Source organism: Neurospora tetraspora (genome assembly GCF_033439725.1).
Source record: "Neurospora tetraspora strain CBS 560.94 chromosome Unknown B0H65scaffold_5, whole genome shotgun sequence".
Classification (NCBI taxonomy): Eukaryota; Fungi; Ascomycota; class Sordariomycetes; order Sordariales; family Sordariaceae; genus Neurospora; species Neurospora tetraspora.
The window spans coordinates 2,591,464-2,608,909 of NW_026944387.1; the positions used below are offsets into that span (position 1 = coordinate 2,591,464).

Sequence of the window (17,446 nt, forward strand, 5' to 3'; positions counted from 1 at the left end):
GGAACAGCAAGTTGAAAAGGGAGGATGAAGGGAGGCTTCATCGTAAGAGCACATAGGATGATATCTCCTAGTTATCATCTCCATGTTGAGACTGAGACGGGGTGGATGAGTCGTCTGATGGACGGTTCCATGTTCGGACGTGACCTGTTTACAGGTTTGATTAGCCCTACTGTGTCCCAAACGGAAGGGGGTAGGTATAAGGGTTTTGTCTATACATACCAGACTTGCAACTCGTCACGATCCCGTCCTTGGTAAAGCCAAGCCAACAAAGCGGGTCGTCATCGACGATTTTACTCTGTTTTGGTTCCACCACCGTTAGATTTCATCCCATCATCACAGCTGTAAGCACAAAGGGGTATAAGTAGGAAAGCAGGTACATACCAAAACAGGGGGTAACATGGCCGTTCTTGCCCTCGGCTCCACGGGGTGCGGTTCAACCTGCTTTGGAGTGGTAGGCACAGGTGTCTCCTCAGCAGGCGCGTCTCCCGAACTCGACAAGTTTGAATCCGATCGCAGACGATTACTAGTCGTTGTATTCTGCGTTTCGGCCCGCTGGAGAGATGCGAAACGGGATGAAAAGGAAGATCCTCTCTGTCGTACTGATGCCTGTGATTCGGATCCGGAGGTCAGCTATCAGATTGAAATAGTAGTTCCAAGATGGGATGACTGCAGACATCACTTACAGCTTTGGGTCGGTGCAACATGCCGACACTGAAATCCCACAAGCACAACCGACAGTCCTCGCCAACACTACCAAACCGGTAGTTTTTTCCGTCATACTGCCAGGGGTCAAAGGCTACCGAGGTCACCCACGAATGATGGCCTTGGCACCTGGCGATGAGGGCAGATTCGGAGATACACCAGATAGAAATTAGGTCATCCTGACCACCAGTAAGGACGTACTTGCCATCGGGCGACCAACAAACACACATTAAGCCGCCGTAATAAGAGTAAAACAGGTCAATCAGCCTACCGAGTCGACGTTAGCTTTGGGAGGCCGAAAATGTGGTAATGGAGTACTGACTCTTCCTTCAGATAATCAATTATCCTCAACGTGCCGTCTTCTGAAACTACGGCGAGATGCCGATGGTCAGGAGAGAAGGCGAATGCGTTGATGCGATGGTTTGAAAGCTTCCAAACAGCCACTGGATTCGCCTTCTGGTTCTTTGAGTGAACAGATTTGTGGACGTGGATCTGGCTGGTGTAGTTGCCACCCTTGACGCCGTTGGGAACACCATTGCTCTCCCCGCTGGCGCGAGTGGCGGCCTCGTCTTCCGGTGAGAAAGTGGCATCCTCCTTCTCTTTATCGTACACGACTAATGTTCCGTCCATATGCGCTGCCAGGAAGAGGTTTTCCGATCCAGGGATCCATTGGATCATGGAGACCGGTGTCTTGTTGATAAGGCCCTGTTGCTCGTCATGTAAGTTTACAACCAGCCAACAGGTGACGCTACGTGGTCACATACCCTTTTGTTTAGACGAGTGTACCGTTGTGATATGGGTTCCCACCAAATTATTTCACCAGTCGAAAAGCCCATAATCACATCAATGTGTGACGAGGTCTTGGTTAGCCTGTTAACATCGTGGCAGAGACAATGCGCTTTGGTAAAGAGAATTTTGGTCAAGTAGTCGGCCTTGGAGGATGAAGAGAGATCCAGCCACTGAAAAGCTCGGTTGATGTTGGCAAACGCGAATAGGCCGTCGGTTGGTCGATCATTTAGCCTCTTGTGTAGAGACTCGTGGACTATAACACGGGAAATAAACGAAGAGTTGCTTTTTGTCATGCTGTTCTTGGGCTTTTTTCGTTTATTGTTGTCCTTTGAGTTTGTTTGAGCCAGAAGTGTGTTTCCCTCGCCAAATGCAGGCGTATTGGAGAAGATAGCGCCGGCATCGCTAGAAGCGGCGCGGGCACCCTCGCTGCTCCCACGCACCCCGGAAGACGACCGGCTTTCATCTGGATGTTCTTGGATAATCTGCTGGACCCCATTTGCTCGAGAAGCGACCCTAAACAAGCCTGGCGGTGGCGGGCGTATCTCGAGATTGACAACGGAGAGGCTGGTGCCGGCAGTGGCAGGTTGAGGGGTCGTCGCGAGAGGATTCGGATTGATGACTGGAGCTTCGGATGGATGTGGTGGGGGGGTTGCAAGATGCAGGTCTTCCTTGAGCGTGTACAGGCCCTCTCCGACCAGGAACTGGTATTCGGGCCCTGAAGGGTGCGACAGGATATTGTTGGTCTCTATCATGGGCGCAACATAACCAGGGACGAGTCCGTATCCCGCCTGGCTTGGATACCTCGGCGGTGGAGGGAGGACACTATGGATGGAATAGGTAATATCAGCCTGCATGCTCTGTGCTTCTACTTTTCTGTGTCTGTATCTTTTGGTGGGGGTTTGTTCTTTGCGCTTTGTCCTCCGACTTGGGTATAACAAGAAGTGGCAGCTTTGTACAAGGTAGGTCTGCTTACAACATGGCTGCTACTGCGGACTCCAGTTTGTCGGCTTAACGCGCTTTATGGCGCTGGACTCGGTAACCTCGACAACTGCTGTTCGCTGGGATAGCCTGGAGAGCCGCCTGGGCTTGTCTTGCCGCACGCAGACACAAAGTCCCAAATAGCAGGGTTACAAGAGGACCAAGGCTTGAGAACGGGCGGGCTTGGAATGGATGGGCGTGGGCGGTGGTGGTGTCGTCGGCGAGTAAGAGGTTCGGGAAGTTTTAGTTTCAGAAGCAGGAGTTCAAGACGGGAGGAAGCAAAGATAACGGGAGATAACAGTATCCAAGAAGTATGGGAAAGCTCGAGAGTTCAAGTATACAAAAGGCGGATCAGGACGGAAGGTGATGGAGGAGACGGAGTTGGAAGAGGGGAAGAGAAGAGACGGCCTCAACCTGGAATTGAGTTCGGGGAAAGACACAACGAAGGATCGACATTGTTTAAGGATAACGTACGCTGACGCGCCAACACGCTAACAGCACGACATGATGTTGGACTGTGACGGACAGGGGGGTCATTTAGTCGCATTTTGGATGCTTCAGAAGGCTGGGGAAGCGCGGATGGGGAACTGCGGAGCGGGCGGGAGCCACTGGGAGTCTGGGACCGCTCCTCACTGGCCGGCTCGCCGAATGGATCTCGGGAAAGTGTGGGGTAAATCGGATGAATGAGCGACGACATCGCCCGGAGCCTCGGCGGCGGCCCGGACCTTTGCCCGTTGGGTGTTTGTCATTCCTTCTGGAAGCCTTGTGTCAAACCAATGAAACACCACCTCTCTTCACACTCTCTTTACAGTCACAACAGCAACATTTCAGCCTCTGAAGTTCATAGAGTACATGAGGTATGCAAATTCGCCTGCAGATGCACGATTGGGGTAATTGGAACCTTACCTTATCAATGTAACGCTTGGCCGCCCCTCTTCCAGCCTTTGACGTCGCATCTAGCGACTTGGAAATCAAATCAATGTTGACATGAATCTTTAGAGGATCGCATCTCTTAAGAGCCATGATGCTACTCTTTGGTGTTGTTCATTGAGCCATAGAAAATATTAGTTGCGATCAAACATGAGACTCGTGCAAGCGCCGGCGCCGATCGCGGTATGCTCGGGAGAGAGATTCCATCACCTGACAACATCATTGAGCTCCTTCGTACCTGATCATGGGATCCTGGCTGGACAATGTAGTTCTCTTGCATCGGTAACCTTGGCTTACTGAGCTTCATGGTCCAGGTTAGTCACCATGTCTCGCTCTCAGAGTTGTCTGGATCGAATCGCAAATACACATTCCCATATACAGTAACGCAGTTGTCTAGGAGAAGCATTCCAACCAAGACCTGGACTGCAAGATTGTTTACAAGTGCAACAATAACCGAGATGTGGTTGTCTAGACAACTTTAGCCAGGCGGGGAGGTCTGGACCCACCGACCCCAATTCGCCCAACCAGCGCTCTTTCTGAGTGGTCAGTTGAGCAAACGAAATTCCCCACTTTAAGGACCTCGACGACTCCTTGGCTTGAGCAACTTGGAGCTCGTTCGATTTCAACAAAACCATCCGACCACCTGCTCACCTGCTTATCTGACACTGACAGTCTTTTTCAGTTTCTCAACCATCTATCAAGACAACCCGATCCCGTTGCCGTGTTGAACATTGCGCCGCGACTTCAACCCCTCGAAACAGCCTGTGCAGGTTATCATGGAATAGCAGCCCTGAGTCTTACGGCCACACCCACAATGTCTACTGGTACGAATCACGCTGCTCTCCCTTGATGTGCTACATACAATATCAAGATCTCCAATCTTGCGCCTTGCTGTGTTGCATTTTGTGTCAACAATTTATCCCTAGAACTTGTTGATCTAATACATTGTAGCAGTTCGGATCTGCGTTTGCGGCGATGAGGGGACGGGCAAGTCCAGCTTGATCGCCTCTCTAGTCAAGGGCGTCTTCGTCGCCAACAAGATACAGGCCGTCCTGCCTCAAGTTACAATTCCCCCGACGACCGGAACGCCCGAAAATGTTACCACCACCATCGTCGATACATCCGCCCGCCCACAAGATAGAACCACCTTGCGCAAGGAGATCCGAAAGTCCAACGTCATTCTTCTCGTCTACTCCGATCACTACAGCTACGAACGTGTTGCCTTATTCTGGATGCCATACTTCCGATCCTTAGGAGTCAATGTTCCCGTCGTGCTATGCGCCAACAAGTCGGACCTCGTCAGTGATGGAAATGCTGCACAGGTGGCCGAGGAAGAGATGCTTCCTGTAATGGCCGAATTCAGGGAGATCGATTCGTGCATTAGGACGAGCGCAAAGGAGCAGAAGAACGTAATCGAGGTCTTCTATCTATGCCAGAAGGCCGTTACGCATCCGATTGCTCCCTTGTTCGACTACAAGGAAGGCCAGCTGAAGCCCGCTTGCGTTGATGCGTTGAGGAGGATATTCTTCCTGTCCGACAAGGACCAGGATGGGTACCTGAACGATCAAGAAATGCAGGATTTTCAGCAGAAGTCTTTTGACAAGCCACTTTCACAAGAAGACCTCGATAACATCAAGCTGACAGTCAGCAAGTCGGTGCCGAGCTCTAGCACTGACAAGGGTTTGGATCTACGAGGGTTTCTGCAACTGAACAAGCTATATGCAGAAAAGGGGCGGCACGAGACGATTTGGATCATTCTCCGGAAATATCACTACACAGACAGTTTGAGTTTGGAGGACAGCTTCTTACACCCACGATTCGACGTCCCCGACTATGCGTCCGCAGAATTCAGTCCAGCAGGGTACCGGTTTTTCATGGATCTTTTCTTGACTTTCGACAAGGACAACGATGGAGGCCTCAACGACCGGGAGCTTGCTGCCTTGTTTGCGCCCACCCCAGGGCTTCCACATTCTTGGGCCGAGACTTCGTTCCCCTCCACCACCGTCCGGAACGAGGCTGGCCACATCACTCTACAAGGCTGGCTCGCCCAGTGGAGCATGACTACCTTCCTAGAACCCAAGACAACCCTCGAGTACCTCGCATACCTCGGGTTCGAGACACCAAACGCCCGCGAGACGACCACAGCAGCCCTCAAAATCACAAAACCCCGGAAGCGGAGACGTCGGCCAGGGCGCGTCGACCGCAACGTAGTCCTCTGCTACATCCTCGGCTCCTCGGGCGCCGGCAAATCCTCCCTCCTGGACGTCTTCCTCAACCGGCCCTTCGACACGCTCTACCACCCCACCATCAAGCCCAGACGAGCCGTCAACAGCGTCGAGCTCCAGGGCGGCAAGCAGTGCTACCTGATCCTGGAAGAGCTCGGCGAGCTGGAGCCGGCCATCCTCGAGAACCAGGCCAAGCTGGACGCCTGCGACCTCATCTGCTACGCCTACGACTCGTCCGAGCCCGACTCGTTCTCGCACATTGTCGAGCTCCGCAAGCGGTACCCGCAGCTCGACGAGCTGCCCGCCGTCTACACGGCGCTGAAGGCCGACCGCGACAAGACCACGCAGCGCAGCGAGCTGCAGCCGGACGCGTACACGGCCGCCCTCAACATGAGCGCGCCCCTGCACGTCAGCGTTACCTGGCACAGCATCAGCGAGCTGTTCGTGGCGCTGGCGGAGGCAGCCACGAACCCCAGCACGGCGTTCCCGAGGAGCGAGGATCCGCCAGCGGATAGAGCCAGCTTGTACATGGCCCTGGGAGCGACGGCGTGCGCGGCGCTGGCGGTGTTTATGATTTGGAGGAGGTCGACTTCGAATGCTGCTTAGATTGCAGAGTGTCGCGCCGTTCGTTGGTGTATGAGTTGGTTGCAGGGGATCGGGGGCGACGTGGTTTCCTTGAATTGGTTACCGTCATACACTGCCCACGAAATTCTTCTCCGGTGTTTTTTTACCTTTTTACTTTTATTTTGTTTCGAGTTGCTGGTGGCATGGGGGCTGGCTGGTTCGGTTGGTGTTCAACAAATACATACATAGCGCATTGAATTGATTCATGATACCCTCTCCCCAACATTATATACCAAAAACACACAGCCTCGGCGTAGCGTTTTTCTTCGAGGCATTCTCATGTTTTGTACCGCGTGTTCTACCGTTCTTTTAGCTCAAGGTTGAATTATATAAACATCACCACAAAACACGAATAGCGAGTTGTTCTTATGTCTTCATATCACCGCACAAAATGATCACCAAGCTGTAAGTGACATGAAACAACCAACTCACCGTAGTAGGCACAAGCCCCAGCTTCATATCGCGAAGCTGCCAAAACGGATGGAAGGAAGGATTGAAAACATGAAGTTGAAGACAACGCAGGTAAGCCTGGAGGCAAATGAGAAACAAAACCATTACAATATGGCGTTGTCAGGCCGTAGCCATACATAAAATAAATTCCGACTCCGACACAGTGGGAAAGAAAGAAAAAAAAAAAAGTAAAAAGAAGTGGGAAAGGTGACAAAAAGCGAAAATAAAAAATTGTCAAAAAAAGAATCGATCCACCCAGGGGTCGAACCTGGAACCTCCTGATTCGTAGTCAGACGCTCTGCCATTGAGCCAGCGGACCTGTTATCATTTGATATGTATTCTTGTCAGAGTCTGCACCTATATAGTCTTTTATAATAGGTATTCTTCCCTCGTGGCTGTGATCGTGCGGTGGCGTGCGGGTTTGGCGTGGTTTTTCACTCGGATGCTCAGCTGTTCAGGGGTGCGGTGATGGTGTGCAGGCGGGAGCAGCTGCAGTTGTGCTTTTTTTGCAAAAAAGTGAAAAGAGGTGTGGTGACGTCAGTGGTTTTGGGTGAGCTTGGCGCGGGCGGTTTGTGGTTGACGGTTGTGCATCCGAGAGATGGGATTGGGAAGAGCAGGAAGGAACGGAGGCTGTTGGTTGGTTGATTGCTGGTTTCAGTTGTTCTTGCCTTTTTTGGTTGGCTCGGTTGTGAAGTGTTGATATCAAGAATCAGGGTTGGGGTTATATGCGGGATACAGTCCACAGTGTAAGTGGTGACGGTCTTGACGGTTTTGATCAACGGTTCAAGGAAGTTGGATATCAAATGATTTGCATCTTTAATCATTGATGAACCCTTGATGAACCCTTGATGAACGGTCTCTGTGGCGTATGACGATGACAGAGTGACAGAGTTTAAGCGCTGCTTGACCATTGGTTGGAGGAGAGAGCATTCTGTGTAATCGATGTTTCGGTTTTTTGCAGAATCCCATTCCCATATATTGGCAAAAAGAACCGATATCTTTTATGCCGGATGGGGCAAAGAGAGAAGGTGGGACAGAACTGTCCTTGATTTGCCTGTTTTGGATATCCCCTCTGAAAAGGTACGTGATACCCGATACCCGACTTTGGGAAACTTTTTGGGCTTAGGTGGTATGCAGAGCCGATAGCTGTCACAGCGCCGTGGCGTGTTGATGAAGATAATGATGGTGTCTGGTTTCACCCTTTGTATGTTTGGGCAGCAAGTTGAAAGGCCTATTCAGGCGTCAAGTCGTCCGCAGGTGGGATGGAAGGAGATGTGAACGGTGCGTATATTCAAAGTGCCGTGCTAATTCGCCATGCCCCGTTAACGTACGAGTTCTGAAGGCTTAACGTAGTCCTCCGCGAGTCCGTGGTAGGTCAACAAAGGCCATAGACTGTCTGCCTCTCTATAATTCGTCTCTTCACGAGGTTATGTTGTTTCGATTCCGAAATCACGTAATCAGCTCTCTTTCCTCTCACGGTGTTCAATATGGCCATACTCATCATGCAGAACCGGCCTTGTCTCGGAATGATGTGTGAGTTCATTGTCCCAGCTCGAAATATAATCCAGATACTTTTGGTCCTCGTTGCCATGATAGTCCTCGCGTTCCCCATCCTGCCCCTTCAATCCCTTCTCTGATTTCCGAGACGAATCACTCTTCTCCTGCTTGTCCGTTCCATTCCCTACCAGGCCCGCCCGCTTCTCCCACATCGTAGCGCAAAAGCCGATAAAAGCGCCTCATCGAAAGGCCCAACTCGCTCGCCAAATGCCCTGTTCAAAGAAACAAGAGATGAAGAAGATCTAAAGCAGGGCCAGAATGCCGCTCTGTAATCTGAACAGGCGATAATGTAACAGTAAGTGATGTGGAAAGAACAACCAACCAACACCGGATTGGTTCTTTTTTGAAACGACAGAAGTGAAGCCGATGAATGAATAATGATATAAATATGAAAAAAAAAGAATAAGACGAATCTCATCGTCATGCCCGATCGCAGAATAAGACGCCTTTCGCAATGATGTTGATGTGAGCTCCCAAGCCAACGTAGTGAACCCCGGAATGACAGCAAAAAAAAGCAAAACCCTAAAACGCCCCGACGTGTGCCAGATGGTATCGTTTCTAACCCTCTCTCCCTTGTTTGTTGTTGTTGTTGTTGTGATTGTAGTGATCGCGCGGTGTGGTGTTGTTGTTACTGTTGCCTCTCTCGTCCCACTTCTCTCTCTCTTTCCTTTCCTTTCCTCATTCGTAACTCTCGCCGCTTTCATTCCTTTTCGCACTGGAAACCCATGCTGTACCGGTATTCCCCTGTCTCATCTCGCACCGGGATCATCGTCAAGAGGTTGACGAACCGTTGACCGTTCTTCTTGAAGTTGACCACCTCGACCTGCACCTCGGCGTTCTTGTCGATCGCTTTCCTCATCTTCTTGATCGTGTTGGGGTCGACGTACTTCCTCGTCGATTTTGGCTTGACCATGCCGTCGGGCGACTGAAGAAACCGGCAGTTCCTCCCCAGGACCTCGGCGCTGCTGTACCCTGTCATATAGAGAAAGGCTTCCGACGCGTACACAATTGGCTGGTCTTTTTGCTTCAGATCGCACATAATCAGAGCGCATGACGTGTCAACCGGGCCCAAGTCCACCTGGGGGTTTGGCCTGCTCATAATTTGAACCTGTTACAGGGTGTTAGCCGCTTTAGACTCCCCTATGGCAATAATGGACAGGCTCCGAAAGTGACTAACCAGATAGCCCATGATGTCGTAACCGCCGGGAGCGTAGAGCGTATGGAAGAAGAGAGGGTTGGCCGTGGGTGCAGTTTGGTCATAGTGGTATTGCTGGGGGGCTTTTGTTAGCAGGGGTACCGCCACCAAGCAGAAGAAAGGAGAGCTGTTTACCTGATACGCCTCAACTTCCCACGGGTTCATGGTGCTCGAGTTCACGGTGTGGCTCATGGTTGCTGGCTATGAGACAGTATGTTGGTAGGGTAGATGACGGTTTCTTTAGCCGGCTGAAGAGGCTTTCGAGTAATCACCAGGCGGCAGTCCCCTAGCTGGCAAGAGCTGACTGTTGATGACAATGTTCTAGGCCGACCTGTCTGGGACAAGTGAATCGGTAGTGTAACCGGAATAGGTTATCGCATAGGCCAATGGAGTCGAGGTCTAGATTGTGCTTGTTTGGTATGATGATATCTTGGTTGAAGGCATCCACGGTGGCAAGAAGCAAGGTAAAGGAAGAATGGCCATGAGGTTAAAGGAAGAAGAGGGTATTTAAGAAGGCCCTAAGACGCAAAAGTCTGGTTGGGACCGGGCGTCGGAATGCCGTCGATCGAGATCTAGGATATCCGGAGCAGGAGTTGGCGGCGGAACGAGGTTGTGTCAGTGCAGATGTGAGGGTCGAAAGGTGGAAACAGCCCAACGAGGACACACGCTTCGGTGCGATAAACGAAGTCAAGACGCAAGGCCCCAAACAAAGTCTGTATCGGGGATTTGGTAGACCTGGTTAACAGCCGGTATCCTGCTGGTCCAAAGTGGGAGCCGGAGGTGTTTGGGAGGCCCAGGGTCCTGTATGGAGAGACACCACAGCTCAGGAGCCAGGCAGGGCAGGCCAACGGGGGGGCCAGGGACATGTAGACAAAAAGAGAGACAGTTGCCAGAGACAAGACGCCGATCCAATCGAACGGTACACCACGACTTTACACGTTCCATGTAGTGTACGTAGATAGGTAGCCAGGGTAGCCTGAGGGCACACAAGGAGGCCACGGCTCGGACAACAAGAGGTGGGAGCTCTTTGTGTGTGCCATTGACGATACGCGGGAGCCAGGCCGTGGGTGGTGGGTTCCAGACCATGTGGATGCGACATGTTGGCCGTTTCTTTCTTTGAAGAGTGGTGTGCTTGCTGCTGTCCCGTTGTCCTGCTCTGCCGTGCTGTCTCTACTGCAGTCTCCATCATCCCGTCTCAGCGCCGAGGCCAGGATCTGGTGAGTAGTCTGATCACAGCCTGCATCGGGAAGCTCTTGAGATCGGGAAACTCAAAGGGCACACAGGACACAACGGGAGTGGCCGAGCACTCGGATGGATCCAATGATGGGACCGTATTTCCTTTGAGACCCTAGGCGGAAGACCCTGGCATTAGACAGTGTGTGTTGAGCGGATTGGATTTCAAGAAATCCCATCATGTACCCCATCTTTATCGACAACTTACACCGTATGGCGTTTTTGTCATCACGCTCATCATCGACGCTGACCAACCCCTTCCAGTTTATTTGACCATTGCACCCCCAACCCAAGACCAATGGCACCATTTGCCATTGAAAATGAGTCTTTATCTTCTTTAGTCTCTCAATGAGCTGATGGTGCTATATCTGCTCACTCTTTATTACCGTAGTGGCTTTCATTGTCCAGATCGACGGCATCTTGGGGTCTCGTCTATCAGGACAGTGTCCAGAAATGAATACTAACAGAAAAGAAGAAAGTATAAGTGTTACCAATTACGAGAGATCGGTGAGGACTGCCAATTGTGGAGATGCAGAGGGGCCCTGAGAGTGAAGAAGAGTCCGAAGGGAGGAAAGAGAGGCCGATGGAGTCATGGCCAAAACGTACAAAACGTACCTTGCCGATTCGCGGACAGTACGGGGACAAATAGGAGAAGAAGGAGCAGACAGCGTGCGAAATGCAAGCGAATCTGGATGCCAAGGAAAATCCACTTAGTGAACTTGGGGGAGACTTTCGAATTTTGAATGGGTAAAATGGGGACCATGATGAATGACCGATCGCAGCAGCAAAAACATGGAGGGTCCCAGATCCCCAGCGATCGCACCGGCGCCCTGGATCGAACCAAAGAACGGGACCCACGCGCCAGCATGAACAATTGGAACAGCACCAACCAGCCAGCGGACAGTGCGGATGGAAAAGAAAACCACGTTCTCTACCAGTGCTCTAGGGGGTTAGTCACTTCCGTCTGCTGCCCTGTCCCTTTCGGTTCCTTTGTCCCGCCACCGGTTGTCAAATGCGCACTGCGCACCACCACCACTGGACCTACCTACGACACCCGCTTGACACCTTGACCACCGACATCTATCCGCCCAGCCCGAGGTAGGTGGGCAGGCAGGTAGGTATGTAGGTACTCAACACCACCCCTCTCAGCGGAACCGCAATAACGGGACCCATTCTCATGTGTGTTTGGAGCGCTTGCTGATGTCGTTGCGCTAGATACATATGTGGTGCCTTGGTGCTGGGCCCGGTGTTATGGTGTTATACATTCCATCTGCCCCCTTGTAGGCGTTAAAGCTGAACCCCAAGCAGTGGGCTCAAGCAGGCCGGCCGCTGTTGCTACTATCTACCTGCTCCCTTTGCGCCAACCAGCCGCGAGGTGACCCGTGTGCTTCACGCTTGTATGTCTGGCAGCCAGAGACCGGATCCAACAGCAACCGAGTTCTCACCGGGTATCTCTACAGTCAGTCTACTGTATGGTGATAGAGCGGGCGGGGGATCGTAGGGGTCTCCAGGAGCGAAGGGTCCGGTAGGTACTGTACCTCTAGGCGGAGGCGCATGGGGGCATGAAGTGGTGGAAGGACAAAGAAGGGGGGCGCGCCCCAGCCTGGGACTGGAGATGACCATGAACAACAACAGGGCGGCCTGGTCTCATGCAACTGACTGTAGGGACGTCACATGGATGTGGTCGACAAAATGGACAACCCTCTCGGAAAGTCTCAGACTCCTCATCGTGATGGGAATGAGGGGAAATGGAACTTGACAGATTGGGATAATTACCAGCAGGACATGGGAGGCCATGGGAGGCCGGGAAGCAAGCAAGCTGGCATCACAGGTCTGGCGTGGAATGATGCTTGGTTGCGTCGGTGTGCGCGGAAGGGGGAGAAGTCACAACACGAAACTATCGCAACTTCCCCTTTCGGGATGTGCTCGGGCTGCGTCTGTCCCGGATGCTTGTCGCCCATCATGCCGCCTTGTCCTTTTTCTGCGAATCCCACTCGTTTCTCATCCGTCTGCAACCGCAAACGGGATGGCCTTGATGTGCCAACTTTCCAGTGCGAGACTTTGCCCATCCGGTCGCTTAATTTCCAATCAGTTCCATGCTAACCGGTGACTGCACGACCGCGGAGCAGTTTGAAATCTCGATGTGATACGGCGCACAGTTCCAGCGCTTGGTTACACCGGATAAGCAGCGGTAAACCGGGTATTTGGGGGAAAAGGTTGCCTGTGCTAAGTCAGCGTTGGATGTTGAATGTGTGTGTATAGTATACTCCGAGGTTGAAGACGGTGTGTGTTTGATGGCACTGCATCGCTGACCAGGTGAGCGAGTGTGATGATGATCGTCCAACGTCGACGGGGACGCAAAAGCGCCAAGAGCGGAGATGCCCATGGGCTTCGACAGCCAATATCCACCTTGCTCACGTTCTCATTTCCCTTTTCCACCTCATGATGAGCGCTCATGCTGAAGCGAGCATCTCATATGCGTCTTGTCTCGGTCATCAGCCTTCGCTACCACTAAATAGACTTGTCATGATCCGCCCGCCCGGTTCTTGGGCGGTGATCTGTAATCTGTAGGACCGGCGACTCGCTCGGCGAGTAACAGCAAGTCAGCAGCCAGGATCGAGGATTCACAACAATTTCTCATTCTCCCTTAATGCCCGAGCCATGCGTGCATGTGTGAAATGGCACTTGTAAGCTGTCCCGACGCAAGAAGGGTCTGGCTTGTTTGAGAGACAGAAAGAGAACTCTGCCACTCATGGCCACTCATGGCTGAAAATAAAAAAGGTTGAGGCTGAAGCTATGTTGCGGGAAGCCCCTTGTGCCTGATGTCACACATTGTGATGTCAGCTGGAGATCGGGACGAGTTCCGTCGTCGTCGAGATCTGCCACACAAAAAATACCCTACAATGCTGGTCAAGTACCGGGGTGCAATGACAGGCCTGGCCCTTGCATTTTGGGGGAAGTGATGGCTTGGATGACTGAATTATTTTGTGTACAGCAAAGTGCGGTCAAAGGGTCTATCGCGCTAGCGGTCTTGGCTCCCAAGTGTTCCCAACCGGATATAGTAAGTGGCTCGAGCTTCTTCTCCATCGGCCTCCACTCTTTGCTCCCACTTCGACCGGAGTGGTTAGATGATATGACCCTATACCCAAAGCTTCCTAACCTTATATTCCGTGCATTTACATATAAAATTAGTCTAACTTACAAAAGAAAAAGATTAATACAATTATTATAATACGTATTCGTACGGAATCAATTCAATATATTAAATTAATAATAGTAATTCGAATAAAGTCCGATAATATATTTATAATATATCTAGAATATATCTTAAGCTATAAATAAGAAAATTAGGCTTTGTAGGCTCATTCAGGTTATATATATAAAAGTCCCCCCGTGGAAAAATAATCTTATTCGTTCGTTTAAAGTTCCCCTACAGAGAAATATAAAGTCTAATAATATATTTTTAATATATTTGGAATATATTTTAAATTATGAATAAGGAAGGAATAAATTCCGTAGGTTTATCCAAATAGCAGCGGAATTTGCACCAAATAGCGTAATTCCGGCCTTTACCGCCTTATTTAGGACGGTAAAGAAGAAGACTTATAATAAATCGATATTTAGTAAAGGATTTATTAAAAATATATTTAAAGTGAAATTTATAAATATATTTAAATTCTTTATATATTACATAAATAAATTTAATAGAAGAATTAATATTATTACGCTTTTTATATATATTCTTTATTAATTAGGTATTAATTTAAATATTAATTAAATTAATTAAAGATAGCTAAAAACATATTAGGAATAAATCAACGAATTATTAAAAATAGATCTAAAATATTTAGATTATTATTCTTTTAGAAGAGGACTTTTATAAGACCGTCTTCCTCCATATCCGCCTCCTCTTTATTCCTTTTTTCCTATATATTTTATTACTCCTCCTCTTATACTTCCTACCATTCCTCTTCTTATACATCTTCCTACTCCTCCTCCTACTCCTCCTTTTACTCTTCCTCCTATACCTCCTATTATTCCTCCTCTTCAATTAATAATGAGTCCGATAAGTCCGATTCTTTATTAATAACTATTACTTTACATTTTTTAGAAATAACCGGCTATAAAGTCCTATTAGGAATAAGGACGGTTATAGCCTAACTAGAAGTTATAAAGGTTATAAAATCCTTATACTATCCTAAATTTATTTATAATTAATTTCAGATTATTTAGAGATTAATTAGGAATAAATTATATACTAATAATAATTATATAAACTTTAAACTTAATACCTCCGATTAAAACGTTAGGTAAATACTCCCTAAAAATATCGTAAATACCTTTCAAATATTTAATAAAATTACTATAGGTAATAAATATAATTTAGATAGGTTAAAAATTAATTATTAATTTAATATCGATAATATTCAAATATTATTTATATTAAAACTATATTAAATATCCGCGCTATTACAATCCGGTTCAAACTCTTTCCAACGGTAAAGAATCTTACTAAGGGCAACTATATATACGCCCTATAAAATAATTAGCGGGGATAGATTAAAAATAAATTAAGGATAAATTAACGATCGGTTTTAATATTTATATATTTATTAATTTCTAAAGGGGGTACTACGGCCTAACGCTTACTTTTATCCTCGGGTTTAGCGGGTTTTTAATCGCTATCCAAATATTCCTTATATACGTTGAAAACTATAAATTTACAATACGCGAGCACTATTATAGAAAATAAATCGTTAATAAATCTCTAATTAATTTTAATAGATTGCGGAGGAGGGGCGGAAAGTAGACGGGGGTAAATTAATAAATATTTAAATAGTCAAAGAAGAATTAGAGAAAAGAAATTTGAAAAGAAAAGATTCTAATTAATATAACAAGTATTCCTTTTACTAAATTAGTAAATATAAATACGTAATTGCATTATTTATATTGTACTATATATATCCTCTAAAAGGGATAAAATATCGGATAAAATCTATAGTATAAATTAATCTTATATAAGACCGGGATAAGTTTAATTTTATTCGTTCAATTATTTATACTAATTTTAATTTTTAAGATAATATTGTCAAAATTTTATATAGACCTGGTTAACGATTGTATTATAAAATTTGGTACTATAATATAATTAATATTTATACGGATGATATTTTTGAGAAGCTACTAATTCGAATTATATATTATTTTTTTCATATCTAAAAAAAAGATTATAAAGTATATTATAAATTTAAATATATTAAAATGCTATGTAGTAAAATAGTACGTAGCAAAACGCTCACTAGTAAATATTTATTTATAGAGAAAGTTTTAATATATAGACTTTAAATTTAGTATAATTCTCTACATAGAAATATTAAATATTTAACTTCTATTTATATATACAAAATAAGAAAAATATTTAATATAAAGCATTTATTATTAATATATAAAAATTAACCGACGGGTAGGAATATAAGACCCGATCGTTATTTTATAATATACGAATAAATATAAATAAAATTTAGTATTAAATTCGAATATCGAGCGAATTTATTAATAGATTGGCTAAATTATAATATAATTAGAATAGGATTTAACTATTATTTATAAAAATAAAACGAAATGTTAATAAATTCCTCTTTTACGTCCTAATCTTTATTTTAGGGCTAAATAAATACGAATAATTAAATAATATAGAATTCTATAAGCATAATCGAATATAATTTAATTAAAAAGGTATTGATTTAGTATTATAATTAAATACTAATAATTATTCGAACCCTATTACTAAATTATTTATCTTTTATTAGATAAATCCTTAACCCGATTCTAATTATCAAAAGTTTTATATATTTTCGCCTACTACGTCCGCTACTTTCTTTATAATATTTAATAATTTATTATATTTATTTTTAATTATATTTATAATTTTGTTATCCCGCTGTTTTTTTAAAGTAATTCTATTTCGGACGGCTTTATTCACTATTTTTTATACTTATCGGAATATATTAACAAAAAGGCTTTTAAAAATTTATATTCGCGTTAATATATTAGTATAATTAGTAGTTATTTATATTATAAATTATATTATAATATAGTAAATATTACAATTAATTAATTTAAATTCCGATATTATATCATTAAACTAAATTAAATTATTATTTATAAATTGGCCGCTTAGAGCTATTATAATTATAATTAGTACGCGTCCAACGGATAAAGGGTAATTGTATATTAAAATTAATATATACCCTTAAACTATAGAAATTGCTCCCTATACAATTCCGCTAGGCAATCTAATTTAAAATAAACTTTCTCGTTATTATCGTCCTTATTATCCAATCCCTATCGCAATTCTAATTCCTTTAAACCGTTTTTTTAAATATTGATTAAAAGCTTTTTTATTAAGTCTAATAGATTTTTACGCGATAACTAATTCCCTAATTAACGGTAATCGTATAGAAAAAAGATTTTTAGAGCAGTTAAACGACAATATAGTTATAACGAATACAATTTTAATAAATTATCGAATTTTTTTATATTTTCATGCTATTTAAAACTATAATTAGTATTGACTTCGAATTATACAATACAGTAAAGCTAATATAAATTTAAATATAATATCCGAATAGCCATTAATTAATCAGTAAAAGCGATAAATACGTATCCGGCAATTTAATTTATTCGATATTCTTTAAATTATAATAATATAATATTAAAGGGTTAGATCTTCTTTCGTATTATTAATAATCGGGCGATAATG

At 45.9% G+C, this 17,446-nt stretch overlaps 3 protein-coding genes and 1 non-coding gene across 4 annotated transcripts; 1 reads left to right on the forward strand and 3 right to left on the reverse strand.

Moving 5' to 3' along the window:
* Nucleotides 1-16: 16 nt before the first annotated feature.
* Nucleotides 17-2,673, reverse strand: B0H65DRAFT_233019 (WD40-repeat-containing domain protein). Its single transcript, XM_062822215.1, has 7 exons — nucleotides 2,465-2,673; nucleotides 1,467-2,313; nucleotides 1,025-1,407; nucleotides 684-969; nucleotides 382-606; nucleotides 220-295; nucleotides 17-144 (listed from the first exon to the last, which is right to left on the reverse strand). The coding sequence occupies exons 1-7, from the start codon at nucleotides 2,467-2,469 to the stop codon at nucleotides 68-70; spliced, it is 1,899 nt and encodes a 632-aa protein (XP_062680692.1). The 5' UTR covers nucleotides 2,470-2,673; the 3' UTR covers nucleotides 17-67.
* Nucleotides 2,674-4,124: 1,451 nt separating this feature from the next.
* Nucleotides 4,125-6,429, forward strand: B0H65DRAFT_233177 (EF hand associated-domain-containing protein). The gene is made up of 2 exons (XM_062822217.1): nucleotides 4,125-4,223; nucleotides 4,351-6,429. Exons 1-2 carry the CDS (start codon nucleotides 4,214-4,216, stop codon nucleotides 6,228-6,230), a joined length of 1,890 nt encoding a protein of 629 aa, XP_062680693.1. The 5' UTR covers nucleotides 4,125-4,213; the 3' UTR covers nucleotides 6,231-6,429.
* Nucleotides 6,430-6,945: 516 nt separating this feature from the next.
* Nucleotides 6,946-7,017, reverse strand: B0H65DRAFT_t324. The gene has a single exon. It is a non-coding gene; the product is annotated as a tRNA-Arg (tRNA).
* Nucleotides 7,018-8,681: 1,664 nt separating this feature from the next.
* On the reverse strand, nucleotides 8,682-9,889 carry B0H65DRAFT_233198 (putative vivid protein). The gene is made up of 3 exons (XM_062822218.1): nucleotides 9,586-9,889; nucleotides 9,433-9,525; nucleotides 8,682-9,363 (listed from the first exon to the last, which is right to left on the reverse strand). The coding sequence occupies exons 1-3, from the start codon at nucleotides 9,640-9,642 to the stop codon at nucleotides 8,956-8,958; spliced, it is 558 nt and encodes a 185-aa protein (XP_062680694.1). The 5' UTR covers nucleotides 9,643-9,889; the 3' UTR covers nucleotides 8,682-8,955.
* Between the last annotated feature and the right edge of the window lie 7,557 nt (nucleotides 9,890-17,446).

Bases quoted from the DNA above. Each gene is read 5' to 3' on its own strand.
- B0H65DRAFT_233198 (XM_062822218.1), bottom strand. From the start codon at position 9,642: ATGAGCCACACCGTGAACTCGAGCACCATGAACCCGTGGGAAGTTGAG. The intron at 9,526-9,585 runs GTAAACAGCTCT...AAAGCCCCCCAG, and splicing joins GGGAAGTTGAGGCGTATCAG to CAATACCACTATGACCAAAC. The intron at 9,364-9,432 runs GTTAGTCACTTT...ACCCTGTAACAG, and splicing joins ACGACATCATGGGCTATCTG to GTTCAAATTATGAGCAGGCC.
- B0H65DRAFT_233019 (XM_062822215.1), bottom strand. The intron at 607-683 runs GTAAGTGATGTC...TCCGAATCACAG, and splicing joins TGTTGCACCGACCCAAAGCT to GCATCAGTACGACAGAGAGG. The intron at 145-219 runs GTATGTATAGAC...ACCTGTAAACAG, and splicing joins CGTGACGAGTTGCAAGTCTG to GTCACGTCCGAACATGGAAC.